This window comes from Vespula vulgaris, chromosome 7 (genome assembly GCF_905475345.1).
Source record: "Vespula vulgaris chromosome 7, iyVesVulg1.1, whole genome shotgun sequence".
Lineage (NCBI taxonomy): Eukaryota > Metazoa > Arthropoda > Insecta > Hymenoptera > Vespidae > Vespula > Vespula vulgaris.
In genome coordinates this window covers 5041975-5069212 of record NC_066592.1, presented here as the reverse complement: position 1 = coordinate 5069212, position 27238 = coordinate 5041975, and the positions used below count along the sequence as shown (strand labels likewise).

General features: G+C 32.3%; 8 protein-coding genes across 14 annotated transcripts; 2 read left to right on the top strand and 6 right to left on the bottom strand.

Moving 5' to 3' along the window:
• Positions 1 to 127: 127 nt before the first annotated feature.
• LOC127065125 (uncharacterized) lies at positions 128 to 15873 on the top strand. 2 transcript variants are annotated; one of them, XM_050997054.1, is made up of 3 exons: positions 128 to 361; positions 14878 to 15054; positions 15261 to 15873. In XM_050997054.1, exons 2-3 carry the CDS (start codon positions 15007 to 15009, stop codon positions 15498 to 15500), a joined length of 288 nt encoding a protein of 95 aa, XP_050853011.1. In that variant the 5' UTR covers positions 128 to 361; positions 14878 to 15006; the 3' UTR covers positions 15501 to 15873. The 2 variants fall into 2 exon arrangements, 1 of the variants encoding a protein (XP_050853011.1); XR_007781950.1 differs by lacking the exons at positions 14878 to 15054; positions 15261 to 15873 and adding an exon at positions 1587 to 1728.
• LOC127065111 (alpha-tocopherol transfer protein-like) lies at positions 378 to 2933 on the bottom strand. The gene is made up of 4 exons (XM_050997033.1): positions 2311 to 2933; positions 1887 to 2183; positions 1441 to 1804; positions 378 to 1283 (listed from the first exon to the last, which is right to left on the bottom strand). Exons 2-4 carry the CDS (start codon positions 2168 to 2170, stop codon positions 1026 to 1028), a joined length of 906 nt encoding a protein of 301 aa, XP_050852990.1. The 5' UTR covers positions 2171 to 2183; positions 2311 to 2933; the 3' UTR covers positions 378 to 1025.
• LOC127065113 (alpha-tocopherol transfer protein-like) lies at positions 3088 to 4942 on the bottom strand. The gene is made up of 3 exons (XM_050997035.1): positions 4510 to 4942; positions 3932 to 4295; positions 3088 to 3543 (listed from the first exon to the last, which is right to left on the bottom strand). The coding sequence occupies exons 1-3, from the start codon at positions 4788 to 4790 to the stop codon at positions 3289 to 3291; spliced, it is 900 nt and encodes a 299-aa protein (XP_050852992.1). The 5' UTR covers positions 4791 to 4942; the 3' UTR covers positions 3088 to 3288.
• On the bottom strand, positions 5258 to 6887 carry LOC127065112 (alpha-tocopherol transfer protein-like). The gene is made up of 3 exons (XM_050997034.1): positions 6468 to 6887; positions 6009 to 6372; positions 5258 to 5937 (listed from the first exon to the last, which is right to left on the bottom strand). The coding sequence occupies exons 1-3, from the start codon at positions 6749 to 6751 to the stop codon at positions 5680 to 5682; spliced, it is 906 nt and encodes a 301-aa protein (XP_050852991.1). The 5' UTR covers positions 6752 to 6887; the 3' UTR covers positions 5258 to 5679.
• Positions 6897 to 8429, top strand: LOC127065121 (mediator of RNA polymerase II transcription subunit 31). Of its 2 annotated transcripts, XM_050997050.1 has the most exons (4): positions 6897 to 7500; positions 7616 to 7693; positions 7763 to 7852; positions 7948 to 8429. In XM_050997050.1, the coding sequence occupies exons 2-4, from the start codon at positions 7627 to 7629 to the stop codon at positions 8259 to 8261; spliced, it is 471 nt and encodes a 156-aa protein (XP_050853007.1). In that variant the 5' UTR covers positions 6897 to 7500; positions 7616 to 7626; the 3' UTR covers positions 8262 to 8429. The 2 variants fall into 2 exon arrangements, with proteins under 2 accessions (XP_050853007.1, XP_050853005.1); XM_050997048.1 differs by having other exon boundaries at positions 6897 to 7693.
• LOC127065090 (solute carrier family 22 member 8-like) lies at positions 8445 to 14882 on the bottom strand. Of its 2 annotated transcripts, XM_050996983.1 has the most exons (9): positions 11800 to 14882; positions 11126 to 11455; positions 10787 to 11034; positions 10320 to 10609; positions 9855 to 10212; positions 9519 to 9760; positions 9218 to 9390; positions 8862 to 9132; positions 8445 to 8745 (listed from the first exon to the last, which is right to left on the bottom strand). In XM_050996983.1, the coding sequence occupies exons 1-9, from the start codon at positions 11956 to 11958 to the stop codon at positions 8729 to 8731; spliced, it is 2088 nt and encodes a 695-aa protein (XP_050852940.1). In that variant the 5' UTR covers positions 11959 to 14882; the 3' UTR covers positions 8445 to 8728. The 2 variants fall into 2 exon arrangements, with proteins under 2 accessions (XP_050852940.1, XP_050852938.1); XM_050996981.1 differs by having other exon boundaries at positions 8445 to 9132.
• On the bottom strand, positions 15553 to 17438 carry LOC127065114 (structure-specific endonuclease subunit slx1). 2 transcript variants are annotated; one of them, XM_050997036.1, is made up of 3 exons: positions 16947 to 17438; positions 16803 to 16854; positions 15553 to 16569 (listed from the first exon to the last, which is right to left on the bottom strand). In XM_050997036.1, the coding sequence occupies exons 1-3, from the start codon at positions 17123 to 17125 to the stop codon at positions 15979 to 15981; spliced, it is 822 nt and encodes a 273-aa protein (XP_050852993.1). In that variant the 5' UTR covers positions 17126 to 17438; the 3' UTR covers positions 15553 to 15978. The 2 variants fall into 2 exon arrangements, with proteins under 2 accessions (XP_050852993.1, XP_050852994.1); XM_050997037.1 differs by having other exon boundaries at positions 16803 to 16865; positions 16954 to 17099.
• A 153-nt stretch (positions 17439 to 17591) lies between these two features.
• Positions 17592 to 27227, bottom strand: LOC127065105 (fructose-bisphosphate aldolase). 3 transcript variants are annotated; one of them, XM_050997018.1, is made up of 6 exons: positions 27066 to 27227; positions 20884 to 21093; positions 20050 to 20493; positions 19482 to 19835; positions 18911 to 19055; positions 17592 to 18750 (listed from the first exon to the last, which is right to left on the bottom strand). In XM_050997018.1, the coding sequence occupies exons 2-5, from the start codon at positions 21088 to 21090 to the stop codon at positions 18960 to 18962; spliced, it is 1101 nt and encodes a 366-aa protein (XP_050852975.1). In that variant the 5' UTR covers positions 21091 to 21093; positions 27066 to 27227; the 3' UTR covers positions 17592 to 18750; positions 18911 to 18959. The 3 variants fall into 3 exon arrangements, with proteins under 3 accessions (XP_050852975.1, XP_050852977.1, XP_050852978.1); XM_050997020.1 differs by lacking the exon at positions 27066 to 27227 and adding an exon at positions 22791 to 23654; XM_050997021.1 differs by lacking the exon at positions 18911 to 19055.
• Positions 27228 to 27238: the final 11 nt, after the last annotated feature.

Below are 27238 nucleotides of genomic sequence, written 5' to 3'. Positions count from 1 at the left end.
TTGTTAGACCAAATTCATATTTTCTTGAAAATAGAAATACAAAAATTGTTCTCTATAAAAATCGATTTTCGATATCATCTTGTTCGATTATTAGAAAGTATGTTTCGATTATCGAATTCAATTTACGTCAGTTTGCTTACATTCATGTTGCTACACATGATTAAGCATTTGCTGATTTTATTTTATTTCTTGTGTATTCTTTTATTTAAGTAAAAGTTCAATATAGTGAATAGTCGTGTTATGTAATAGTTTCTTGTGCTACGTTTGAATTGTTTTGCATTTTCATTTTTGTCATGGTCACATTATTATTTTTTTCTGCAGAAAAAACAAGGTCTCAATCTTTCATACTTTCCTTGCATCTGTAAGTTAAATAATGATTTACTAATATTTGAAATAATATATTTCATTTTTATATTTTACATACGTAATGTATGTTTGTAAAATGTTATATATATGACGTGCATGTTGAATAACCTAACTTATTATTATGCTTTATAACTTGAATTTTTGTTGCCATCTATATTTGTTTTCTTTTTTGTTATGCATTTTTTTATTTTTTATTATCTTAATAACGAAATAATTAACAATATGCATTCATATATATATATATATATATATATACATACACACACACACATTTTTATTGCGTAATACATCATATTATCGACTGTAGTTATCTGCATTCTACTTGCTATATTGATAACGTGTTACATCATAATTACATATGTAATTATTTACGTGGACGAGTAAATTACGACGAGAAAAAGTGCATAATTCCTTTTCTTGATAAAATCACATTTAATAGATATATATAAAAATACGTATACGTATATATGCGTACATATATATGATGTATGTATGTGTATATATATATATATACACATATACTATATATATATATATGGTATGTGTATGCTCGTTATTATGTATATATATATATATATATAGCTGAAGTAATATATTTCTAATAACGAAAATTTATCTCTTTTTTCTCTCTCAAATAACATTTGTTAATAAAAAATTGTTCAATCGATCTCGAGCTTTTTAAAGCTCCCTTCGACACCAAACAAATCGGTTGCTGTTTTTCCTTTGCCAGGACGTAGAGATTCGTTAACGCGACAATTTCTTTCTTCCTCTTGAAACCAAGCACGATTGGCATCTAATTTCTTTACTTGAGCATCGTTCAAGTCTTTCAAAGGGCCTGCTTGTCCGCCCGACTCGTTTGGAAGTATTTCCAAGGGTATAAACTTAGCTAAAGTTTCCATAGTCGAATGCATGTGAAACTGCAAATAGATATAGAAAGAGAATGTGGGAAAAAATTAGAAAAGATTATAGGTTAGTCGAATTCTCTCTCTCTCTCTCTCTCTCTCTCTCTCTCTCTCTCTCTCTCGCTCGCTCGCTCGCTCGCTCGCTCGCTCTCGCTTTCTCTTTTATCCGTACCATGTCCATCAATTCTTTCTTCATGAAAGGCTTCATCATGTTAAGAATAACGTCCATAACTGGCGAGGTATTCATAAAATGGAAACCCTTAAGACGTACGGGTAAAGCTTCTTGTAAGTAATAAAGGAATTTTTTTAATCCCATAGGATTTAAACGACCCACGTGACCGAACGCAACGTTCTTTGTGTCAAAGAGGATCACGTGACCTTTGGATGTGCCCTCTTCGTGAAGCCAGAGATCAATTACCATGTTAAGATACTTCATACCATCGTTATAAACATAATGCGACGGTTCGATATCTATCAATCTACCATAAATGATCTTGTAACCATCATTCGTAGTCTTATCCAAGACCAGATTCGCTCTACATAAACCATTGCAAAATTGAACTTTATCAGGTTGAAATTAATCGAGTTTTATAAATGTACATAATGAAAAATACTTACACCGTTTGAAATGCTTTCCGAAGGTCCTTAGAACTGATAGGATCTCTGTTAGAAAAGAACTCTGGCACGTGAGTTCGTACGGTATAATAAGTATCGATGGTATTTTTGGTCGGTTCCATACGATAATAATTACTGTGTAGAAAAAGAGCCATCTCGCTGTCAGATATTTTCGGTAAATGGGGTTGTTTTTGACACCACTCTCTTAACGCTCGTACATCGTCTTCTTTCAATTCTGAATTTTTTTTCAATTCCTCCTCAAAGGAGATTCCACCTTGTAGCGTCATTTTCTAACACGTCCTTATTATAATTCGATTTTGGATTAATCTTCGTTTCGTTTTATATTTTTTCTTTTTTTTCGTTCTTACGAATTCAAAAAAAAAACCGAAAAAGGATCTTTGAAAATTATTATTTTTTTTCTCTTTACCTTGTCGTTCAAACGTAAAAACTGCAGAAAAATGTGTTTGCTAAAGCTGTGCTCTGGCTTCTCGAGGAACACGAATTAGACTAAAGAATTTAAGCGCAATTGCTGTCTTCGAGCAGTGTCGAGCGAATAACGTATGATCGACAATTGCATGACACTTTGACGTTAGTCTATATATATGAGTTCATGATCAGGCGAATCAGCAAATGATTTAAAGACACTTTTCAATGTATGGTAAAGTTTCGATGGGCTAGATGAGAAAATGTGTTATTATGGATCCATTGTTCTCTATGTCTTTTCTTTTTATCGGTTTTCATGGACAAGAAACAGAAAGAAACCAAAGATAATTGTGAGGTTATTAATTAATGATAGAAAACTCTCGTCCAATATGTACATCGTTTTTCCAAATTCTTTTCTATGATTTAGTTTCTGGAACAATTAGCTATGAATAACATGTTTTAATATTTAACGTAAATATTTTTTTCCCAGTTTAATTTTAGTCGATTTTTGCATACACTGCAACCAAGTGAAATAAAATTATAGTTCAGAATATCTTTCCATCCTGTAATTATGTTATCGCGTGTTAGAGATTACTAGAAATAGGTATATCATAGAAATACTGTGATGTAACAGCTGATTAATAAGTAAGAAACCTCACAAATGATTTCATTTCGCACGATGACTTTTTCTTTACGAATCATTAATATCTAAATATTTTGATATATTTACTACGATTGCAAGATTAGTAATTAAACGGAAAGAGATAAGAAAAATTCAAAAACGTTTTTCATGATTGATTTAACTTTAGAAGATAAAACAATTTATTGAAATATCATTATCATATAAAAATCTCGTAATAAATTTATTATCCCATCCATAAATATTGAAGAAAAAATGCCCTGTTATTGTAGTTCATTCGAGAATTTATCGAAAAGAAAGTATACATATCCGTCATATTTTTTATAAAATCGATCTATTCGTTTAATCGATCTCGATTTTCTTGAAGCTTCCTTCGACACCAAAAAGATCATTGCTCGATTTAGGCTTTCCAACTCGTAATGATTCATTCGTTCGCATAGTAATTTCTTCTTTCAAAAACCACTCGCGATTTTCATCAAGCAATTTTATTTGCTCGTTAACGAGATCTTTCACATTACCACCTTTGCCTCCTATCTCGTTGGGAAGTGCATCAACGGGTATAAATTTTTCCAAACTTTGTAAAGTTGAAAAGTGTATCTAAATAGAAATTATAATGATAATTGGATTATTAAATTTGAAGGATGATTTCCTACACAGTGGCAGATTTATATAGAGGTAAAAGAGGCAATCGCCTTAAATTCTCCTATGGTAATATAAGTTTATGTTATATAATAAATTTTATTTAATATCTGATGATCTATAATTTGTATTTCTATATATATTGCGATATATAATTGAATTTGCATTTCTTACTTTGTTTTACATGAAGAATTGAAGCGATACTGTATATTTTAAGAATATATATTGTATATTTTATAATTTATTCTAATAGAGCCTCCAAAATTTTCTAATGCCTCAAGTTTCTTTAAGAATAAATCTGCCAGTGTTTCTATGGTTTCTTCGAAAGTTTTTTTTCGAAACTCACCATCTCGTATAACTCCTTCTTCATAAAAGGTTTACACATATTCATCAAGAGCTCCATCGCCGGTGTAGAATTCAATATATGTATTTGCTTCAAACGAATCGGTGCTGCTTCTTGTATGAAATATAGAAATTTTTTTATTCCCATAAGATTTATACGACTTATGTGACCGAGCGATAAGTTCTGTACATCACCAATATAAACTAATCCCTTAGTTGGTCCTTCCTTAATATTGGCTAATTCTGCCACCATAAAAAAATATTTTACGCCTTCATAGAATACGTAATGAGATGGTTCAGGATCTATCATATTTCCAAATATTATTTGATATCCTTCATTGGTCATTTTCTTTAATGGGATGTGGGATCTGTTCGTAGAAAAAAAGAAATATATATCATGTTAAATTTATTTTTCATTCTTTCTCCTTCTCTCTCTTTCCTTCCTTCCTTCCCTCTCTTTCACTCTCCCTTTCTCTCTCTCTCTCTCTCTCTCTCTCTCTCTCCCTCTTTAATTTTGTTAGTTACATTTAGTTTTCGATTTTGAATATTTTAAATATGATATAAAATTATATTTGAACTTACATAACATTGAATTGTGTACGAATTTCTTTCAAGAATGGGTCTCTGTTGCTAAAAAATTCGGGCACATGAGTCCTAATAGTATAAAAGTTTTCAATCGTAATTTTAGTTGGTTCTAGCTTATAATAATTACTGTTAAGGAATAATACCAGATAGATATCCTCTATTTTTGGCAAATGTGGCTGCTTATCAAGCCATTCACGAATTATTTGTAAGTCTGATTCTTTGAGATCAGGATTTTTTTTGAATGCTTCTTTTAATGAGTATGTATTCGTGGGGAACATTGTTTTCACTTTCACTTTCGCTGCACTGATTTATTTTAAATGATAATAAAAATCTCCTTTGTGCGTTTGTTTCTCTCCGTACGTTTCTGTACGAGTATCTAAAGAAACTCGATTAATACTGATAGAACACACCTTTGTTCACTGGTTAGAGTCCAAACTATTTCAGGTTTTGTAAGGTTGTCGTATTTCCAACTCAAGTTGCATTTTAATGATGTCACGTTGATCTATCCATGTCAAAGAAATATATTTCTTTTTTGATTAGAACCGGTTTAATTATGTGTTGCATTCATATACTTTCGTACATATGTATGTATATATGTTTATTACTATACTCATTTTTTTTACTTATTCTTCTATAATACAACTGAAGTAAACGTATATATATCTTGTAAGATTAATTTCTTAGAGTTAATTAATGTGAAATTATAAGTTTCTTTTTCTAAAATTAACTTTTCTTCGTTTAGTGTTGTTTTTACGAAGTCGTGGATTTAATTGATTTAATAATACATTAAGATTCAAGGGAATGTTTCTCATTATGAATGTAAGATATGTAATCCATCTATTTAGATTGCTATGATAATTATAGTAAATTAAAACACACAATAAGAAAGGTAAAATCTATCTAAGTGTAAAATACAATTTTGCAAAAAATACGATAAATTTTTCTCGTAGAAGTATGACATAATTTTTCGAGATTAGATTTTGTTGGAAGTAAATACAAGCAATTATAAAAGAATTAATTATAGGAGCATAATTTATTTAATTTTTTATTTTCCCTTATTTGAAATATTTCTATTGAAATAATTACCAATTTTAACAATTATATTATAAATCATTCTTAGTTTGGATTTAGCCGAAACTATACATACGAAATATTTATTTCATTATGTTAATCTATTTCAAGCTTTTTGAAGCTACCTTCGACTCCAAAGAGATCCGTTACATTTTTACTTTTACCAGGTCGCAAAGCCTCATTTACTCGACCATTCATCTCATCATCCAGGAACCAAGGTCGATGATTTTCAATCTTTTTTGTATATATTTCGTGTAAATCCTTGGTAAAACCTGCTTTGCCACCCACATCAGTCGGTAATGCTTCTAACGGGATAAACTTAGCGATACTTTCCAATGTGGAGTGCACGTGCAACTAAAACAATAACAAAACAATTATTATTATTATCAGTAGGAATATAGAAATTTAATCAATAGTAATCATACCACATCCATCAATTCTTTTTTCATGAAAGGCTTCATCATATTTAGAATGACATCCATCACTGCTGTCGTGTTCATAAAATGTAAACCTTTCAGACGAACGGGTAAAGCTTCTTGCAGGTAGTAAAGAAACTTCTTCAATCCCATAGGACTCAATCGTCCTGCATGACCAAAGCTCACACTTTCCATATCGATAAGAATTATATGGCCTATTCCTGTACCTTCAGTATAGAGCCAATAATCCAAAATCATGCTGAAATATTTCATACCATCGTTATAAACATAATGTGAAGGATCGGTATCGAGTAGTTTGGCGAACACTATTTTATAACCCTCTTTCGTTGTCATCTCCAATGGTATATTTGCACTGTATAGAAAAATTTTTTTTAAATAATAATCATTACATTTATTTTAAAATATAAGAGTCAATCTTTAAAGAAATTTTTTACAATGACGACTTACACAACTTTTATTATTTGTCGAAGTGACTTTGATCCAAGTGGATCTCTATTAGAAAAGAATTCAGGGACGTGAGTTCGTACAGTATAATACGTATCTATTGTAGTTTTGGTTGGTTCCAATCGGTAATAATTGCTATGTAAAAATAATACCAATTCACTATCGGTGATTTTTGGTAAATGAGGTTGCTTTTTGCACCATTCTTTCAATATTTCTATATCCGAGTCTTTCAATTCAGGATTTTTTCGTAATTCTTCCTCGTAACTGATTCTTGGTACTATACTCATTTTATTTGTAAATGAAAGTTATAACAAAGCGCAAACTAAAATCACTTTTTTTTATGCTTTCTCTAATTTAAATAACACTTGATGTATACCAATATTATGGTTGGTTTTATTGAAGATCAGTTAAACCTTTCGAAGTTATAACGTGAATAAGTCTGCTAACAAGGAGACTAACAGTTTTTATTTAAAACCGCCTAGCAGAAACTAAAATGAAATAAAGGCGTGATAATATATGATTAAATCATAGCGTGCACGATAAAGACATACAACTTTCCGTCTTTGACATAAAAATTATATATTTATGAACAATATCAAACCCCATCCGTAATGAAATATTATCTATCGCTCTTCTTCCTATTGAAACAAATTTACATTTATTATTGTTAGGTATAAAACAGTATATTATTACATATAATTATTAGAAACAATGTAATGTTTATTATCTTTTATTGTACATATTTTTTTATATATTGTTATCTAATCACGTAATTACCAGTATTTCAAAAAAACCGCCTATATTTTTCATTAGACTTTTAGTTCTATCGGCTGCCGCATAGTGGCGACACACGTCTCAATGATAGCATGCCTATAGTTTATCTTTTAACTTTACCTACATAAGTTTATATACCGATGCTTGGTGGGGACACTGTTCCCTGCTTACGTTTGTAATTCACATTTCGTCCCTACCTGTCGCTGGAGTCACGCACGGTTCGAGCGGAAGGTGATGAAGAATAACCTTAAAGTTTGTGTTCGTGAGTGTGATTTATGAAGAGCGTTCTTTCTTTGTGATAATTTTTGTATTTCTTTTTACTTTGTTTAACGGTTAATATTTTCATGCTACGGTAAAAAATTATCGAAACGTGGAAGGTTAACGTATTATGAACCGTCTGGATGATCCTCCAGGTCTCATGAAAGGCAGAAAACCATCTTTTATCGGAATGAACGGTATGTATGTTTTAATAACAAAATCTTTGTTAACGATTTTAAACTTCTAATTAATTATATTTTGTAAAGGAGGTACGGAAACAGACGACCAACAGCGTCTAAGGTTCCAAGTTGAATTGGAATTCGTTCAATGTCTTGCAAATCCAAATTATCTCAACTGTATGTAAAGCTTTATAATGGAGACATTTTTATAGGTTATAAATATTTAATAAGATCGTGTACGATTTTCTTTTATGCTTATTTAACTTTTGTAGTTTTAGCACAACGTGGTTATTTTAAGGACACCACATTTATAAACTATCTCAAGTATCTTCTTTATTGGAAAGAACCAGAATATGCTAAATATTTAAGATACCCCATGTGTTTGTATTTCTTAGACTTATTGCAATACGAACACTTTAGAAGAGAAGTTGTCAATTCACAATGCACTAAGTTTATAGATGATCAACAAATTTTGCTTTGGCAACATTACACTAGACGTAGAACAAGACTTTTACAGACTGCAGCTGAGCAGACTCAACATGTCAATCCGCAAAATAATGGTATTGTACAGCCTAAAGTTCCTTGAAAGAGAGCTATATCTGGTAATAATAAAACTGAACAATATACACCTTAGGAGATATGATTTAGAAATATTTCTTTGTATTGTAATTTCTTTTATGGACTGTTTTGTTAATCATGTTGCCAAACTGTGATATATTTCGAATAAAATACTTATCTGCATTTAATAGATTAATTACATATTCTCATATTTCATTTAATATAATTTTAACTTTATTTCAAAAATGTTGTGTGTATGCCACGTACAAAACAATATTTTACATAGCAAATCAGTTTTTCTTCTTCAGTCTCATTACAATATTTAATGTTGGAAGTATTAGTTCCAAGAATGAATTTTTATAGATGAAAATAGAAGTATATACAATAAATGATAAAATTTCTAAATTGTTCTTATGAATCTAAGATAATAAATACATAAGCCATTGACAAATAAAACTTACATTTCTACTGGAAAGCACATTTTACACATTTACATCAGAGTGGTCTTGAACCTGCATTAAAATTGGAAAAAAAAAAACAAAACAAAATAATATTTTCACTCAAGAAAATTTCAACTAATCACGCGTACAATCCGCGTTTTTATTTTCGGAAAAATTAACTAATATACCGTTTCCGGCGTCCACCCAATCCTCCGAAAAAAGTTTCTCTCTTAGTATTTCTCTTTCCGTAAGATCATCTTTTGCAATATTTTTATCCTCATTAACAATTTCCTCATCGTTTTTCTGATCCCTTCTTTTAACAAACATCTGTTCAATATCCTCTATTGTATCCGGTAGAATCTTATTCAATGTTTCTGGTAAAATGATTGCTAGTATACCAGAAATAAGAGATAATACACCAACGATCGCTAACGATATGTTAATTGGCACGTATTTTTCCTAAATAGAAAAAAATGTAATTATAGATTTACTTAATTATTGAAAAATAGGTAAATAATTTAAATCAATGATATTATTAACATACCAATGATAACACTTGTATACTTAAAGAACCGACTTCAGCAAAAATTGTGCATAAACCTAAACAGGTTCCTCTTACAACAGTTGGAAATAGTTCAACGGCATAGAGATACGTTATAGCAATAGTACTTATTACAGTTACTTTACCAAATAGCAATATTATAGTTTCCATAAGATCTATTATAAACGGAGAAAAATATAATAATGTGAATAATTAATTTTACTAACAAAGAATAAACTTAATAATTAACTTTAAACTTTAATTTAAACTTTAAACTTAAACTAATAAATTTTTCATAAATTACCTTTCCAGGCTAAAGAAGAATCTATTAAAATAATTAGAATAGATAATATGATTAATATTACGCCGGTAGTAGATTGATATATGCTCAAAGGTACTCGTCTTCCGTATCTGGACAATACGAAATATATAAACGTATAAGTAGCAATTTCTAAGGCTCCTCCTAAGGCAAAAGTCACGTGTCTATTTACGTTAAAATTTGGTAAAAGCGATGCTAAAAGATAACACGCCATAGAGGATGAAAACCTTGAAGTGAAAACAAAATAATATAAATATAATAGCTTTAAAATGAATTTCTGAAATTATACAATTATTATCTTATAATATTTTTAAATCATACCACTGAAGAACCATCACAAGACTATACTTTCTTGTCAATGATCGTTTGAATAGCTTTTGTAAAGTTTTACTTTTTATTTTTTTTGATTCGTGTCCGACATTTTCGTCCATTTTTATTTCATTATCATTTGCTTCTTGAAGTTTCCTTGGATTTCTAAGAACAACGATCTCCTCATCTATTTTCGAAGATACCTTTTGATCGTAAACGGATTGAGAACTTCTCTTAGATCTCCGGTTATTGGTCGAACAAGATGGTGGATTTTTCATTTCATTTTCTACGTCATTTTCCTTTCGTAATTCGACGTTCGTCGACGAAATTCGTTTTGTGGGTACTTGAACGATCACAGTGGAACTTCTGGCTAAAGTAGGGGCAACAAAAAAAATTTATTAATTATTTTTTATCTAATAATATTGAAATTAATTAGCCTATGAAAATAAAAATACTTTGGTTCTTTAATCCTCATACATTGCTCTTTTTGCTGATGCGAATCCGGCGTATTCAGCAATTTCATCACCTCGTCTTGCGTCGTCATTTCAAGAGTTTTCGGTTTCTTTAAGTCGACGCTAGAAACACGTGATTTCCTTTCCGGCTTCACCGGCGTCGGATTTTCTTTAGCAACAGGCTCAGGCTCGATAACGTTCTCTCTGCGTATTCTCGTGCAACACCCGTTATATTTCGCGATTCTTTCCAAAGCCATATCGGCTTCCGTTAACTTATTTTTAGCCAGTAGCCATCGCGGGGATTCGGGTATTATCCTGCACGATAAAAATTTCGATTAAACAAGTTTTAATAAAAGAAGAATAACATTGTGATGTTAAACAATTTCTAAAATAAATTTCCAAAGATATATATATATATATATATATATGTCTCAGACTTTTTATAATCATTGTGATTGAAAAACGATCATAGAGATAGATTAGATCATATACCAGATATATAGAACTGTTATCGCTGTAGGTACAGAAACAGCCAGCTGCAAAATTCTCCAGTCTGGTATAACATAACTGAGTATCGCTAAGAGTATCAGGCCGATAGCCCAAGCGATTTGCATGATCAGAGCGACGAGAGTTCGCGATTTACTGGGAAACAATTCCAATGATAATATGTATGTTGAGTTTTGTAGGCCTTGTACGAAGATACCTTGAAGGCCACGAAGTGCCAAAAATGTAGGATAGCTCTGTCATCGAATTAAATAAATAACGATCAGAACACCTGACGATATATAATATTTAACGATTAAGAATTATAGTTTTTCTTTTTTTTTTTACCTGCACGATGTACAATGCAACAGCCATAGTGCCTTGTGTATAAAGACAAATCGCTTGAACTGGTAGTCTTCCAATTCGATCAGCCAAAATTCCAGCAATCGAAGCACCGATCAAAGCACCAAGATAATAGATTGCCGACGCTAGATACGTCAAATATCTTCTTTCACATATCAAGATCCACTCGGTGACAACGCTGTTCTCACCAGGCTCGATCGCGAATCGATAATCACCAGAACAGGAATCCATCTCAAGTTCGGTGCTCGAGTTAGATTCGATCGTCCAATTGTTTTGGATTTGACAGCCATAAGTTCTGCTTGTTGTATTCCTTGGCTGGAATAACGTTTGATATTGTTTATAGATCATATAAATAAATAAATAAATAAACTATTATTGAGAAAAATATCATTTGATTATAGTCACGTAACATTTTAATAAGTCAATTTTTAGCAACGTGAAAGGGTGCTTCACCTTTCACCCTTTATCAGCATACTTTCATAGAAAAATTGGATCTAAGCCAAGGACTAATGAGTTGTACGAGCTGTTCCTATATAACACACGACACGACTCGGGCCAAGCCGCGTAAACATTTTTTGTGTACGACGAATAGCATATTTGAACAGGAAAAAAAATTCAAAATATAATATAATATATAATAAACAAATTATAATTATTACCTGACAATAAAATTTCGGTGTGTAATTGTGAAAAGCCGGTAGAGCATGGTTCATAGATACGATGATGTAATTTATGCAAAATATTAATACAAGAAGCATTTGAAAACACCCAACTTTCACTGTTTCCGCGTTCATTCTTTTTCCATCGTTGGTCTTCATCTTCACGGATGAATTATCACTTGTCTATTTTCGACAAATTTCAATTATATATCTTCTTCAATTTTTATCTTTATTTTTTCGTCGAACAATTATTCGTTTGATTTCTTCTTCTATTAAAACACTCGTACACCAATCTCTCTCGCACCGTCACAAAATTGTTAAAAAATTCACATTTCGATTAGGTGCTTTCAAAAATTACGAACAAACGTTCTTTATCAACTGTAAATCGTGTCCCTCTTATTTCTTGTATCCATTTGTATGATAATAAAATATAAAATTGTACGATGATGAAAAATTTAAGCCGAAAAATGTATAAATTTGTGTTTTGATTGTTTGAAACGAAAAACGAACTTCGAAATTTCGAGCATGCGCGGAACGGAGTGTCATCCGTGAGGGTGCAGCACGCACTGCCGGCAAGAGGATCGTCAAGAGTCCTCTCTCTCTTTCTCTTTCTCTCTCTCTATCCCTCCTTTCCTCCCCCTGCCTATTTTTCTCTCCCTCAAAGGACAGTGTTGAGAAAGAGGAACATGCTCCGATTGGTGCTGACTCGTGGAAGGATAGAAACGCGTGTCATTGTTTCTTCTGAGCTGCCAGCCCTCTTATCGGCTCCTTGCGTTACGAGAAATCGATATTCTGTCAATAATGATCGATTTTAATGTACTCGAATAGTGCTATTGCTTTTTGCATGATGTACAATTACTTTTCTGCTTTTTTTTTTTTTTTTTTTTTTTATTTCAAGAAATCCGTTCGTTACAATTCTGTTGTAAAAAAATATCAGACCATATTAAAAAGTAATCTTAACAACTTAAAAAATTAGAAACTGATCGAACGGCTAATTCACGTGAGATTTACATGAATTATCCTAATGGTTGATAGAAATAGTAAATTTAATATAAACTCGATATTAACAAAATATTCAATTATTAGATGAACTAACATGATCAATAAATATCACTGCGATACTTTAAACGTGGTACCGCCGCGCACATCACTGCAATACGAAGTAAGTGCGCTTGCGGAGTTCATAGACCCTGTCAGGACATTATCTAACTTACTGCAACTGCGCCTACACATATGTACACGAGTCTATACAGGGTGTCCAGGCTCTCATAGAAAGTTAAATGTTTGCAGACAACCTCATTAATATTTATATTTCAATTAAAAAAAAATTATCATCTTCTCTTTTCTTGGCTATTTTTAATACAGTTTATTTTCTGTCTCGTATGTTGATGTGAATGCTTAGTTTGAAAATCGTTAGTCGATATCGTTTTACATAAGAAAGATGAAAGAAATGATAGATCTCTTACGGTTGAAGAAACCTTTCACGATTCACGCGAGAAGTCACGCGAAAATTTTGCAACGTAGAATGGCATTTGGTTTGAATGGTATCGGATCAATATCCACAAGATGCATTTTCTCAAGTGTGCGAGATTAGATAGAGAAATGGGTTAACATAGTGATATTTTTTTACTTTCACCAAGCCGTAATTGTGATGTCTCTAAAAGAAATTATCTCTTTAAACATAAATTTTTTACAAATATACGAACAAAGATGCCAAATGATTCTGAATTTTTTCAAAGAAACTATAATGTTCCTTTGATCAAAAGTAAATCGTAGAAGCTAAAGTCTCCTAGAAAATATAAATTGTACTCGGTTCTTCGAGAAGAGTGTCAATCTTGATCGATTCTGGACGTAGAGTCATCATCGTCGAGCAGCTAGGTGTTTCCTTCGTTTCTGGAACTGTTTGCGTATTCTAGGACCGTCACGTCCGGTCCCAGTCGCATCCTGCCTTTCATTACGAACCCAATAGGAAGGGGCAGGGTATTCCTTGCGCTCGAATCGGCAGGTGAATCCAAAGGGAACGTTGATACGTCTATCTCCTCGTCCTTCGACGGTTCTAACGAAGTGCGTCATTGTTGTCATTGTGTTGCTCTTTCGTGGCCCGGCTCAGTCATCGTTCGTCCAATCGCGCTCGGAAGTTCGACACGATGTTTAATTACCATTCAATTGAGCCACCCTCATCGTTTATTCATTCACAAACGATACTTAACCATCGTTGATGAGCTTAGCCATTCCGGTAGCCTGATAGCTGTCTTCTTTCACTAGTCTACCTGATCGAACGTACGTCGAGGTTCGTTCATTCTTAATTGGTCATACGATTTTCTAGGTAACCGGGACTACTGTTATATCGAATTTGTACTACGAGGTCTCAGGCAAAGAGAAGACATGTCGAAAGATTTATAGATTGCAAGATTTACTGTTTAGTAAATATCTTACTCGAGAATTTATGTTGTTCGGTATCTTATCCGATAAAACTATCATCGATTCAGGTCGAAACAAGGCTAGTGCTTTGTCGTTTGTAATCAGCATAAGATCATCGAGTAATCTCTCATTCATGAAAACAGGAACAACAATGAACAAATCTTTCGTTGATATATTCTCAAAATTATTTCAAAGACTCAATCGATTACTTTCTGAAATATTTAAAATCATATATCATCAATTATTATTTTTCCTTTTTTTCTTTTTCTTTGATCATATTAGAGCTATTTTCAAAATGTTCTTACAGAACCGGTTAAAGATCTTTTCTTGATTGCGTTTTGCCATCGTTCGAGTCTTCTGCTAAGTCGTGACTGGCGCCCCAACCTTACGCGCGTATCGTACAAAGAGGAGATGGCCTGGATGCCTTTTTTCGTCGTGTACCGTTATCGTAGAAGAAGAGCTTAGGTTCTGCGAACACGAAGCTAACGCTTATTTCTCTTGTGTCCCTTCACAAGCGTCTGATCGAAACGTTTTACCGAGCACGCAGGAGCTTAATTCGTTACAAATAACTTATCTTAAGGTGTTTGTGTTTATAGAAATCAATCGATTTCATTCAATATATTTCGTTCGTTCTATGAAATCGATTCTTTCATTTAGAACGTATTCCTGTTGCACGTGCTTCTCGAGTCAAGGACGAGAATCGACTTTGAACTACGTCAGGAACGTGTTGTGCTTCCTCTTTTTTTTTCTTCTTATCATCGAAAGCGATTAAGCCAAATCTAAAAAATGAAAGTGACAATGACGTTATTCGCTTTAATATTGATATGTTTGAGCGTAAGTAAAATTGCATGTCATCTTTAAATTTCTATCAAATCAATTTTGTTGATTCATCGTGAAGTTGTTTATGTTGTGACATCAAGTTTCATTGATAATATTGTTTAATGAATCACATCAGTCGATTCGTTTCATTGTTTCATTTAAAAATGCTGAGAAAGATTTGGTAACGTGTAAAGTCTGACTTTTTCAATTATAATTTACAGATCGTTCAGATCGAATGTCGATCTAATAATAAGAAAACGAAGCAATTGTCGTTACAAAGTAAAGAAACCAATCCAGTGAATTTTATAAGGTTGCTCGTAATGAGACTTGTTTTTGGTGTAGCGACATCGATGGGATTAGGTGAAAATATTTCTGGTGTTCTTGGAGGAATATTTGTACCTCCTGGCGCGGAAGATTATGCCGATTATGCCGACGATGATCTGATCCCTGATTTATTCTAATGATTATATGAATTTGAAATAATTTGTATTTTAACTGAGGATATATGTATAATACGTTTTTTATTTATTTATTTATTTACTTATGTTTCTTATTAGTTAGGGATACATGTATGTGTATGTATTTTATGATTAACATAGATTTGACGACGGCAAAGAAAATGATTGCTGCGACCTAAATGTTAGTTAACAATTAAGGACAGCACGATATATGCTGCTTCGTTTGATCACGTATGACAAAAGTACTAACGGTTCGCGCTACGCGCGTGCTAATTACATATTAAAGTAGTATTTATGTTATAACTTCGTATATCTAGCACACTATGCGAGAAATATTTATGTATATCTTTCAATAATGTTAATGATCGAGGATAAGTTGTAAAGAATTATTTTCTTATTGGCTTTTAATAAAACATAATTGTGCAGAGTAAAATGTAAATCCGACAATTAATCTTAATTGATCTAACGATTAATTAATAATTTAATCTACGATATCTTCATCGCTACTAATTATAAGTGGAGAGTTATCAACGTCACTTTGCAAGTCTTGATAACAACCAATCATCTTCCTTATCAAATCACCCCAAAGGACGTTGGTATTACAGGAAGGACATGTACCCTCGATTGGTAAGATTTGATCATCCTTAGAAAAATGTTGTGCCAAACAAATTAAATGTGCTATCAGTCGACAACTCGGTTTTATACACGTAATGGACTCGTTTCTTTCGCTTATTAATCCGCAAATCGAGCAAAGTTGTATAGGAATGTAATCTTCTTGCATCTGTGATTCGTTGGTCTTCTCTTTTCTTGGACTTCTCTTAGTGACCTTTCGCGGTATAACTTTCCCGTAACATATCGGCATGTGTAGAGGCGGTGAAAAGGAAGTGGAATAAGTTTGAGCGAAGTCATCGTCCAGCCAACGAATCGTTAAAGGTAAACGACACCAGGGTCCGACTTTGAGCATTTCTGAGAGAACCATCAAATAAAATTCTATGGTTTTTTGAGTTGATTTTTTTTTCGATACATGCCTTAAACGTCGACTTGTGTGAGGATGCTGCCATGCCCATTCGAACTACACAATACATTAAAACATATTACAATTGAAATATACAAGGTGGGCTAAAAGTTTCTAGATGATTTTAAAAATCAATTTTTTTTCGAAATTCTTTAGATTAATATCTCCCTTTTTTTTTAAATTGTAAAACTATAAGCCTACGAACTTTTAGCTTTATTATGATTTTTATATATTTTATATAAATTATGCTGAATAATGCTTGTTTCAATTTTGTAGCATAATTTACTTACTCTCAATGCAGAAGTACTGTTAGGAAAGCCATGAATAATTAACACCATGCTCCTAAAAAAAATCTTTTATGTAAATCTTTTTTGTTATTAATCTTATGCGATATATATATGTGTGTATGTGTGTGTGTATCATTTAACTATTACCATGGACCTTTTTTGCTAGTTTTGTATGCACCGCCATGTTCTCTACCGGCATTGTGTTGTTTAATTCTACGTCGTGGATCTACAGTGTAACCTATATAAATTCTACCTTTGTACTTTGGATTCAAACAATATAATAAATATACTCCGTAAAAGTGCTCCACTATTTCTGCCTCTTCCATAATTTCTTCGTGCCATTGAATACAACAACTTATAAATATTCATTAATTAGATTGTAGGACTTATATTTTCACGTTGCACGTGCTGAGCATTAAATAATTTATTCACTATACTTTTTTAATTAAACGATACTACTACTTATAAACTCCGACATCGTATCAGCTGTATATAACCTGTTGTGTAAACTTCAATCATATAGAGGTTAGTTGAGTAACTTAAATCGTGTGATTTTTGTTGAAGCTACCATCTATCGACACAATTAAGTACTATGTTACGCATTTACAGTATGGTAAAGTAGTTGACACGTACATATACATATGTAACTTTTATATCATATGTACATACATGTATTTTTGAGGTTTTGCTGTTTATCTTTATTGTTGTTAATTTAAGGAGATAAATTTTTTAACATTTTTCGAGTAAAGTTTTTATAGGTTTTAAATTGACTTAAGTAAAGAACAACATTCATACCCTCCACAGTGTATTTGGTGACCTAGATTACAATGAAAACATTAGATAATAATATAACATCGACATACGAGTATGTTTTTCAATACGTTTTTTTAAATATCTATAGATTATATATAATTATATAAGTAAATGACGTAATAATACGCTTTTTTAATACGGACTCATTTTCTAACAAACAACATTTAATATGATTTTTTTACTTCATAATTCTTTTTACACACGTAGAATATTTTAACGACACTGACGGTAATATAATATATTTATGTATATAGATATATAGATATATATATTTCTTCTTTTTTTTTTGTTTTTATATATATGTATATATATCATAATATTATAGAATACAATATATAGTGTGTATTCGTACTTGTATGCGTTTATGCGTAAGATGTATAATTCGCGTCATCGTCGAATTTGTTTAATTTGTTTTTCATCTTAAATTTGCACGTATGTTTGTTACATATTTTTCTGTTCTTTTTCTTTGGTTTTCTTAATAATTTTCAAAGTGTTTTTATGCTTCTTCTCGATTATACTCGCCTTCGAAGTTCAGAACGAAAATCGTGGATAGAGAAATTCATCGTTTCTTTTATTTTTTTATTTTTTTATTGACGAACGATCGATAATATTTTCAACGTTTCTTTCGCTTTAACGTTATTGCGCACAATCACATTTGAAAAATCTCTGCGATGAAATTACGCGTTACGGTTACTTCTATGAAACTTACGGAGTAAAAAGATGATGATTAAAATAACCAAGTTTCATTAATCGCGAAGGAAATTATCGGTGGATTTGTAAAATCGAAGGTAAACGTCGTGAAAAATATCGCAAAAGATCGCAACAATCATCGACGATGATCTCCTTTGGATTTTCTCTCTCTTTATTGATCTCTGCTTTATTATTATTATTATTACTATTATTATTATTATTATTATTTTATCCCTTCTGTCCAGAATGTTAAATGGATCTTTTCTTTTATACTGTTTCTCAAAAGAATGATCGACGATGATCGTATTCGACAGATGAACTGAATATCTAAGCTATTATTAACTGAATATTTCTTTTAGTACGCGTGATTTGCTACGAAGAGCGCAGCATCGCCGGCAGCTCCTGTGACACCTCCCGCGTATTTGCCAAGTGCCGATTCGCTGTTGGCCTGTTAAGAAATAATGATAAAAAATGTATTTTTTATAATAATGCAAAAAGAAATAGATGATATTTTGATTATTGGTAAAGAAATTGATAACTTTTGGAATATAAGCGTTAGTTGTATATTCCAAAATTACAATACGAGTTTTATATTACTATGTACTCACTGTTATAGTAGTATATAAACGGCCTCATATAGAATAAGGAAAGACAATTTTAATATGCATGCGATTTGATGTACAGAGAAGTGTCACCAGCTTTGCTAGAAATACTGCCAGCAACGTATTTGCCTTGGCAAGCAGCACCGTTTGCCTAAATAAGCACACAATTCATGGACGTGCAAACAAAGAATTAGCCACTATTCTATTATACAGAAAAATTAATGATATATCATTGGATACGATAAACTTTGTAATCGTAGTATTAGCAATAAACAATAAAATTAGTAATATTTTTAAGAACTATAAAATAGCAAGAAGAAACAAAGCTAACAAACAACAGATAAAAGAATTTGCTGTGTTAGACATAGTATAGATATTAAAGAGTATGATAGAAAAAGTAAAAAACATAACATTACACAAACTAATTTAGAATATAGACAAAGTAAGTAAATAAATAAATAAATAAATACTATTAGAGACAACAGACTGACATATTGATTGGAAAGATTCTACAACTAAAAAATTAGATATTATAAAAAGAAAGTAGCATAAGATAAAAAGTTATACGAGATGGTACCTTAGCCCTCTTGATAAGTTCATTCTGTCCCGCGGACACTTGATCATTTTTGCCAGCCCAGGCACGGAGAACGGAAGCTTGAAGAGCACGACCGTAGCTAAAGGTCAATGCCCAAGGTTTTTTAGCTGGGAACTTATTGATGGCGTCCAAGTTCACGGAGGCTTCTTCTTCAGATTGTCCACCACTCAAGAAGGTGATGCCAGGTACTGCGGGTGGAACTGTACGCAATAATGCGGTTACAGTCGCTCCTGCAATTTGTTGGGGTGTTGCCTTCGTCGGACAACTTTGACCTGGTGTCACCATGTTCGGTTTCAAGAGGGTTCCCTCGAGATAGACGTGATGGTCAGCCAATGCCTAAAAGTTACGTTAAACAAATAAAATTTAGAAAAGATTTGATAACTCTGTTAATCCTTATCAATCGATAAAATATTAGTATGAAATAAGATTTAAAATAGTGACCATTTGTTGCACCATTTGGCAAGATCTTGTATCATCCAGCTGGCATGTTTTATTGCGACATTGTCCCATTTAACTCTTACATATATGAATGAATAAATATTTTTCTAACCTTGTAAACGGCAGCGAGAACCTCCTCCGTGACCTGTTGGCAACGAGCAAGATCGTGATCACCATCAGGAAGGATTTCGGGTTCGACGATCGGTACGATTCTTGCGCTCTGACAGATCGAAGCATAACGAGCGAGAACATTCGCATTTTCTAAGATGGCGAGCTTGCTTGGCGTATCCTTTTTGATCTTGAGAACGCATCTCCACTTGGCAAAGTGGCAGCCATCCTTTTTATATTGGACGCAACGTTCTTGGAGGTCATCGAGTCCCTGAGTCGTGCATTCATCGTTGGTACCAAAGAGTGGTACAACACCCTTGTCGACCTTGATACCGGGAAGGATGCCACGTTGTTTCAAAAGCTCGACGAATGGTGTACCGTCGTCAGCTTTCTGGTATAATGTCTCGTGGAATAGAATCACGCCGGAGATATGTTGTCCAATGACGTCCTATTAAAATAATGATTTTTGGTATTGAAGAAAAATATAAAAAGTTAATTAAGCACTCAAGACTTGACTATATGAAATTCTAAAATGATATTCTAAATTTATTTTCTTGTTTCTTCGACTTGTCCGAATAACCGTTGAAATTAATTAAAACGTCAATCGATACTGATTGACGATAGACGACGGATACGTATGTGAACTACAAATGGACGTGAACGTTTAGCATCGATTGTGAATACAATGATCGTGAATTTTAAATAATTTAAAATTGAAACAACGTGACAAGGATTATTATACGTATTGTTCGTTCATTGACTCGCATCGTGACTAATATCGTTGATGAAGAAGAAAATATAAATAACTACTTAACCCTTCTAAAATATAATGGCGTACCTTTGCCGCAGTGAAAAGTAATTGTCTGTATGCTTTTCGATTGTTCTCGTTGTTTTCAACGTTGATGTCCTTTAGACGTTTACCGATCGTGGTCGTAGATTCGTCAGCAGCGAGAATTCCTTTTCCAGGAGCAACGATCTGTTCGGCAATCCTTTTCAATTCTTCCTTCAGCTCGGGTTCGAGCTTGTTGTATTTCTCGGCTACCATTTTCTACGAATGGAAATTAATCATTATTTATGTAACTTCCCAGATCAAAAAAACAGAATAGATATTGAAGAAGAAAATTAAAGGACTGTTGTTTTGTTCGTGTTATTACACACTGAAAAGCTCTTCGAATAGTTATTAATATCATTTGCTAATGGAAGTCCTTAACGATGCATAATTAAATTGTCCTCGCACACGTACACACATATACACCCACTATGTTTTCGTTTGAAATTCTTTTCATCGATCCAACGACCCGTAAACATATACAGTGTCCCAAAAGATTTGGCTCATACTTCAGGAGCGTATCAAGGGGATCTCATAGAACTATTTTAACTTGTTCTTTTTTTCTCTTTATAAATATACGAGTTCTATTACCAGTTAAATTAAATGATAAAAATTAATCGTGTTAGATTATTCAGGAGCAATTTCATCGCATTTAAACCTATCTAAAGAACAAGTAGATCATTTTATGTCTTGTATGACAAGTAGTTGAACGACCAACTTGAAGATCCTATAGCATTAACCGCAGAAACCATTGGTTCCTATTAAAAAGTATTTCTATGGGATCCCTTCGATATCTTCCTGAATTATGCATATTTTTGCCTAACAAAACCTACGTTTTATTTACATTTAAATAACTTTACAAACTTAAAATTAACGATCCGATTCGGATGGTTGAATACTGTCGTTGAAAGTTATCATCATAGAAAAATAATGTCAGACTTAGTAGAAACGTGTACAATCGAACTTATCAAGTAAGTTCGTGAAAATTCGGAAGAGAGAAACTTCGAAACTTGATAATTATTATCGAGCGAAAATGTTGCTCGATGTTGTTAGAGACAGTGCGGCATCGGCATTTTAAGAGGGAGAAAAAGAGGAACATACTCGTTTCAGATTCAGACGTTTACCTACAATTCCTATTCATGTGATCTGCGTATGACGTCATAGCTGAAAGTGACGTACTGAAGAGCTTATCGATAAAACGACATCAAAAGGAGAGACGATTAAAAAAGCAACGAGCTGTATGGGCTTTCGCTAGGATTAGAAATCGGTAAATAGCTTCGAGGGAAGCAATTTTATTACCCTTATATAAATTAGATAAATAATACGACAGATAATATAATAATTTTTCGATTTCAAATAATTTCATTTTACAATCATTAAATAAATAATATCATTTAATAAATCTCATCTATCTATCTACCTTTACGTGTACCTAGATATATATATAGTCTTTCCAATGTGATATTATTAAATATTCTACGATTATCAGATCCCAATAGTTAGTTAATCGAATTATAAAATTACGCCATAAAAAGGGAATTATCATTAGTCAACGTTAAATCTATACGATTACTTATCGAAGTATGTAATAAAACTACAAAGAACGAGCTTGACTCGAAAAATAAAAATTAAAAATAATTTTGATCCAAATAAACTTTGTGAGCTTATATGCAACCAATACAAAAACAATATGACAATCGAACGTTGTGCAAAGAAAAACACAAGTAAAATTAATATCTTGTTGTTTATTAAGATAATGATCGTGTAAACAAAAAAAAGGGTTATCGAGTAAATAAGTCGACTATAATAAATCATACGGTCTACAAAAAATATCGATCCGAGGTATTATAATTAACTGGATAAGAACGTGCGGGAGATTTTTCTAAAAATGATAGCAGACTATCGTCACCCCTTACCTTCGTGTCCCATCGTCATTACGTTCGGTCTAGGTCCAATGACCGTAAATAAGCCCTTGCGGCGTCGTCCTCATCGACGGGGTGACGCGCGCGCACGTACACACATTCGCATACATCACGAATATCGACGGTATTAATAATAAGAATATAATTAACGGTAATAATTGTGTTACAATCATATGTGTTAACAATCTCAAAGAGAGATTATATATATATATATATTTATATTTATATATATTTATATATTTGTATATAAAGAGAAGAGGAGAGAGAAAGATATAGAGAGCAACGATAATTAAAATCACAGAGATAATAACAGTAATTATAATTATAACAAGAGATCAAAGCGATAAATAACAAATAGCATGTTACACCAATGGAAGAAACATTCTCCTTGATATTACTTCGTTCGACATGACGACGTTCTTTCTCTTCGTAATATAGTGCTCTTTCCACGTAATTTTGTCAAAAAAAAAAAAGAATAATTCACGAAATAATAATGGCATAGGAAAGAGAAGAATAGAATGAGAAAGGGCAAAGAATAGTGAAAAGAAAAGAAAAAAAGAATAGAAAGGGACGCGATCGGTCGACCCGTATGGGCCGACCGAGGGTCGTCCTATAACTAATGTGACGACTACATCCCTTCTCTCGATGATTCGATGAGAAAGAAAGAGAAAAAAAATGAAATGGGAAAAATAGAAGAGATGGAAAGATTCGTATCAGAAAGAGAAAGAGATAGAAATAGAGATAGATAGAAAGGAAAAGAGACGAAGGGATCAGGAAGAATGAAGGGGAAAAGAAGGCGGATAATCACGCACTCGCGTTTGTAACGAGCGCGAGTCACCGACTGACCGTTCGCGGGGCTCTGGCTTCGCTTGCACCCCCTATTCGCGATGGCTTGATGGAGGAAGGGGATGAACGCGCCGAAGGGGGTATGGCGACGCTACGCCGGCAAACCTGGCTGCAGTGCGGTGTGTCCACCGCAAGGCAGCTTTCAGAAAGGGTCGACGGAAAATGTGTAAATGTGCGTCTCTCTATCCTTGTGTATATGTTTATATGTATGTGAGAGAAAGAGAAAGGGGTTGGTTGGCGTTCTACAAGCCGCAATGCAGCACGCGCAGACGTTCTTTACATGCGCATGCGCGCATTATAAAGTGGGAGTGGGGTATATGATTCCCCCTGCGTGTCCTGAATTCATGACCCGAGGATACCTGTCTCCCTGGCTTACTTGCTGTTGCAAAGTTCTTGCCGAATAACGAAATAGATGGAGAAAGTATATGTTCTCCCAGGAGAAACATTCTTTAACGAGCGTTATCTTTCTCATAAATTAAGTAAGAGTTATGTTAGGATATTACTCTATGAGTTTAAATAAGACATATATAAATTTATATTTTTTAGGATGGTAGTAAGGATTATTGATCACCGTATTGTCTTTTTCATCGGTTATGATAGATAAATATTTTGTGAATTATAGAACTGTAATTTCAAGATACATACATGTAATTCAAAATACATATATTCTAAAAACGAAAATAATACCTATACAAAATTTATTCGGAATTATTTTCGTAGATATAAAATCGACATTTGTAGATAATCGGTGCATAGTATACGTAATCTTATGTAAACTTCGACACTCGAATTCATTGTGGCACAACACAAAAACCTGTTTGTCCTTGGTTAATTGCTCTCACATGAGATATGCAATTTAAATGATAAAAACAAAAAATATTAAATTACGGTCGTTTACTTTTACGTTTGTACATAAACGAATCCACAGCTGTTATCTATAATAACAATTATAAATCTTATACGTTTCTGTTTTTTGGATTATTTCATCATGAACTTTGTATAAAAATAGTGTTAGTAAGTTAGCGAGTTTCTAAACTAATTTCGTAATCGTTTGAACAAACAAATACATATATTCAAAAAGAGTATAATATGTTACCGAAGATCATACTGAACTCGAAGAGAAATTCTATGAAATCTATAAATAAATTTTGTACGAAGATATATATATAACTTGATGCATGTTGGTGTTTGTGTTGTAATGGATAATAATATAAATTTTTCAAATTTAAGCAAAACCATTTAATCTAAAACGTGATTTTATTATTCGATATTTTATTATTTACCATCCATATGTTTTATGTACAGAAGAATGTAAAGTTCGTGTTCGATAATACAAGATCGTCGAGTATTACCGACAGCTGAAAAAGTCACTTGCGCAACAGGAACATTCGTAATCAATAAAAAATCCACGAAATTTAAAAAAAATAAAAAAAATAAATTGCATCTATAATAAAATAACAATGCGTCTTATTTATGTTATATTACGAAAATAATTAATTTTTGTAGTCGAAATTGTTTAATGATGTTTTGCATTCATTTTACATAAGTTACTCGGTGAGTAAAGTTCACGGTCATGATGATATAATCGAAAGAGAAGTTCAATGTCTCTCTCTCAAATGATGAACATTAAAAACAATGATTAATATTACTGCATTTTTATATTTATCTTAATGAATTAGATACGTTTAAAAATAAAAATTATTAAGATCGTGGTTAAAAATGAGATTGTAGATTAGAAACTACATAGTTGAAAATATTTAGAGCAGAATATTCCACTGCCCTCTGGTCGTTGACCAAATAATCAATAGGAAAGTCGACAATGCAGAAAACAGCATACTTATTATATCTTATCAGTATTGTTTCGTAGCTGATTGATTTGTATAAATATAAATACTGGTATAAAAATAAAATAAAATAAAATAAAAAACAAAAAAAAACTAACGGAATATATGGTTGAAAAGAGAAAAAAATACGTTGAATAAAAAGAAAAAAAAAAAATAATTCGATCGGAATGAAAGCCCAAATCGCTTATATTAACAGTTGTTTCGACAATGTTTCAAATGACGAAATTCAAAATGCATGTGAGCCTTTGATGAGTCTCAAATGCAACACACGTGGAGTCATTATTTTATGCGCGTATTAAGTGACCTCTTCACTTGTTTGGTTTGGATCTATCCGTTGAATTGATAGCTCTATGTATATATTTCATTATCTATATTATTATATCATCAATATCTAAAAGCATTGAAATTATGATTTTTAATTTATTGTAATGTACGATAGTATTTATTGCTTACGTAATTATTTATGAATTTATTTTGTATTTAAATAATTATATATCGAAATTGAAAAATGTGAAATAATTAACGAGACTTTCTTGATACGAATTTAAAATGATGAATAAACTTATTAACCATGAACATGGGCAGAATGTGGTCCACTTGATACTGATCAAGATCTATTGATATAAATCGAAACAATTACTCTCAATAACCATAAAAAGAGTATATTAGATATATTACTAAACGTGAACATTTTTCATACTTTATGTATATAAACGAGATAAAAAAAGACGTAGATCGTAAGAGTACTGAAGATCACACGTTCATGAGTCATACGTCACACGTGAGTTAAACGTGCTTGCACTTGCATAAACCATTCCTACTTTAAATCCTATTGCAACAATTGTTTATTACTTTTATAATGTGATTACAGAATGATATTATCTATAAAATGAATTGATACTATATCGAACAGGAAAGTTGGCATCACTTAACGTTTTCCTTCTTGGCTAAGTTTCACTATTCGTCAAATATCATTTATTGCATTTAAATAAAGGTTCATATATATATATTGTACCATTCTAAGAACTACTATAGATCGACTTACTACGTATTTCTTATTATTTTAAGCTTTAAGATCGATTATCCAAAGAGTAAAGATTGTCGATTTACTTATTTCGTCTCGAATGTAGGTTAGTTTTCACATGACAGTATTACAAGAGATAATAATTGTGTAATTATTACACGGCCCCGAGAATAATGCATGTTATACGATTATTTCTATAAAAATGTATTGATCGTACGATCCTAATGTATCATTTTGACATTACAATATCTATTTACTTATATACGTAGGAGAAAAAAAAATTTGAGAATTAACGTTGGATCGATGTTAGAACACAAAAAGATATTCTTATTAATATTGATATTTTTATCAGAGTTAAAGAATACGAAAAAATTGGGTGTCGGCCGAATGTCAGTCAAGGTCAAATCTTCGTAGAATCCTCAATGTTAGCCATTATTTTTTTCTTTTTCCGCAAACGAATTTCAAAATCGTCATTCATTCTCATTAAATCGTAGATATTGATTTCTCGGCAGTGATAAACGTTCATTCAGCAATTAAAACACGAATTCAACTTACCTATTATTGAGATGGATTTGACTGTCGCTATTGAAAACGTACACGCACGTTATCCTCAACTGGGGATTCGAGAACAACTGAGGAAAGCAAAGGTGCACGGCGGTTTCAAAGTCTCTACATGAACGTTACTAGCGCATGCGTGAGAATGCACGATGTTTCGTGGTGCTCAACCT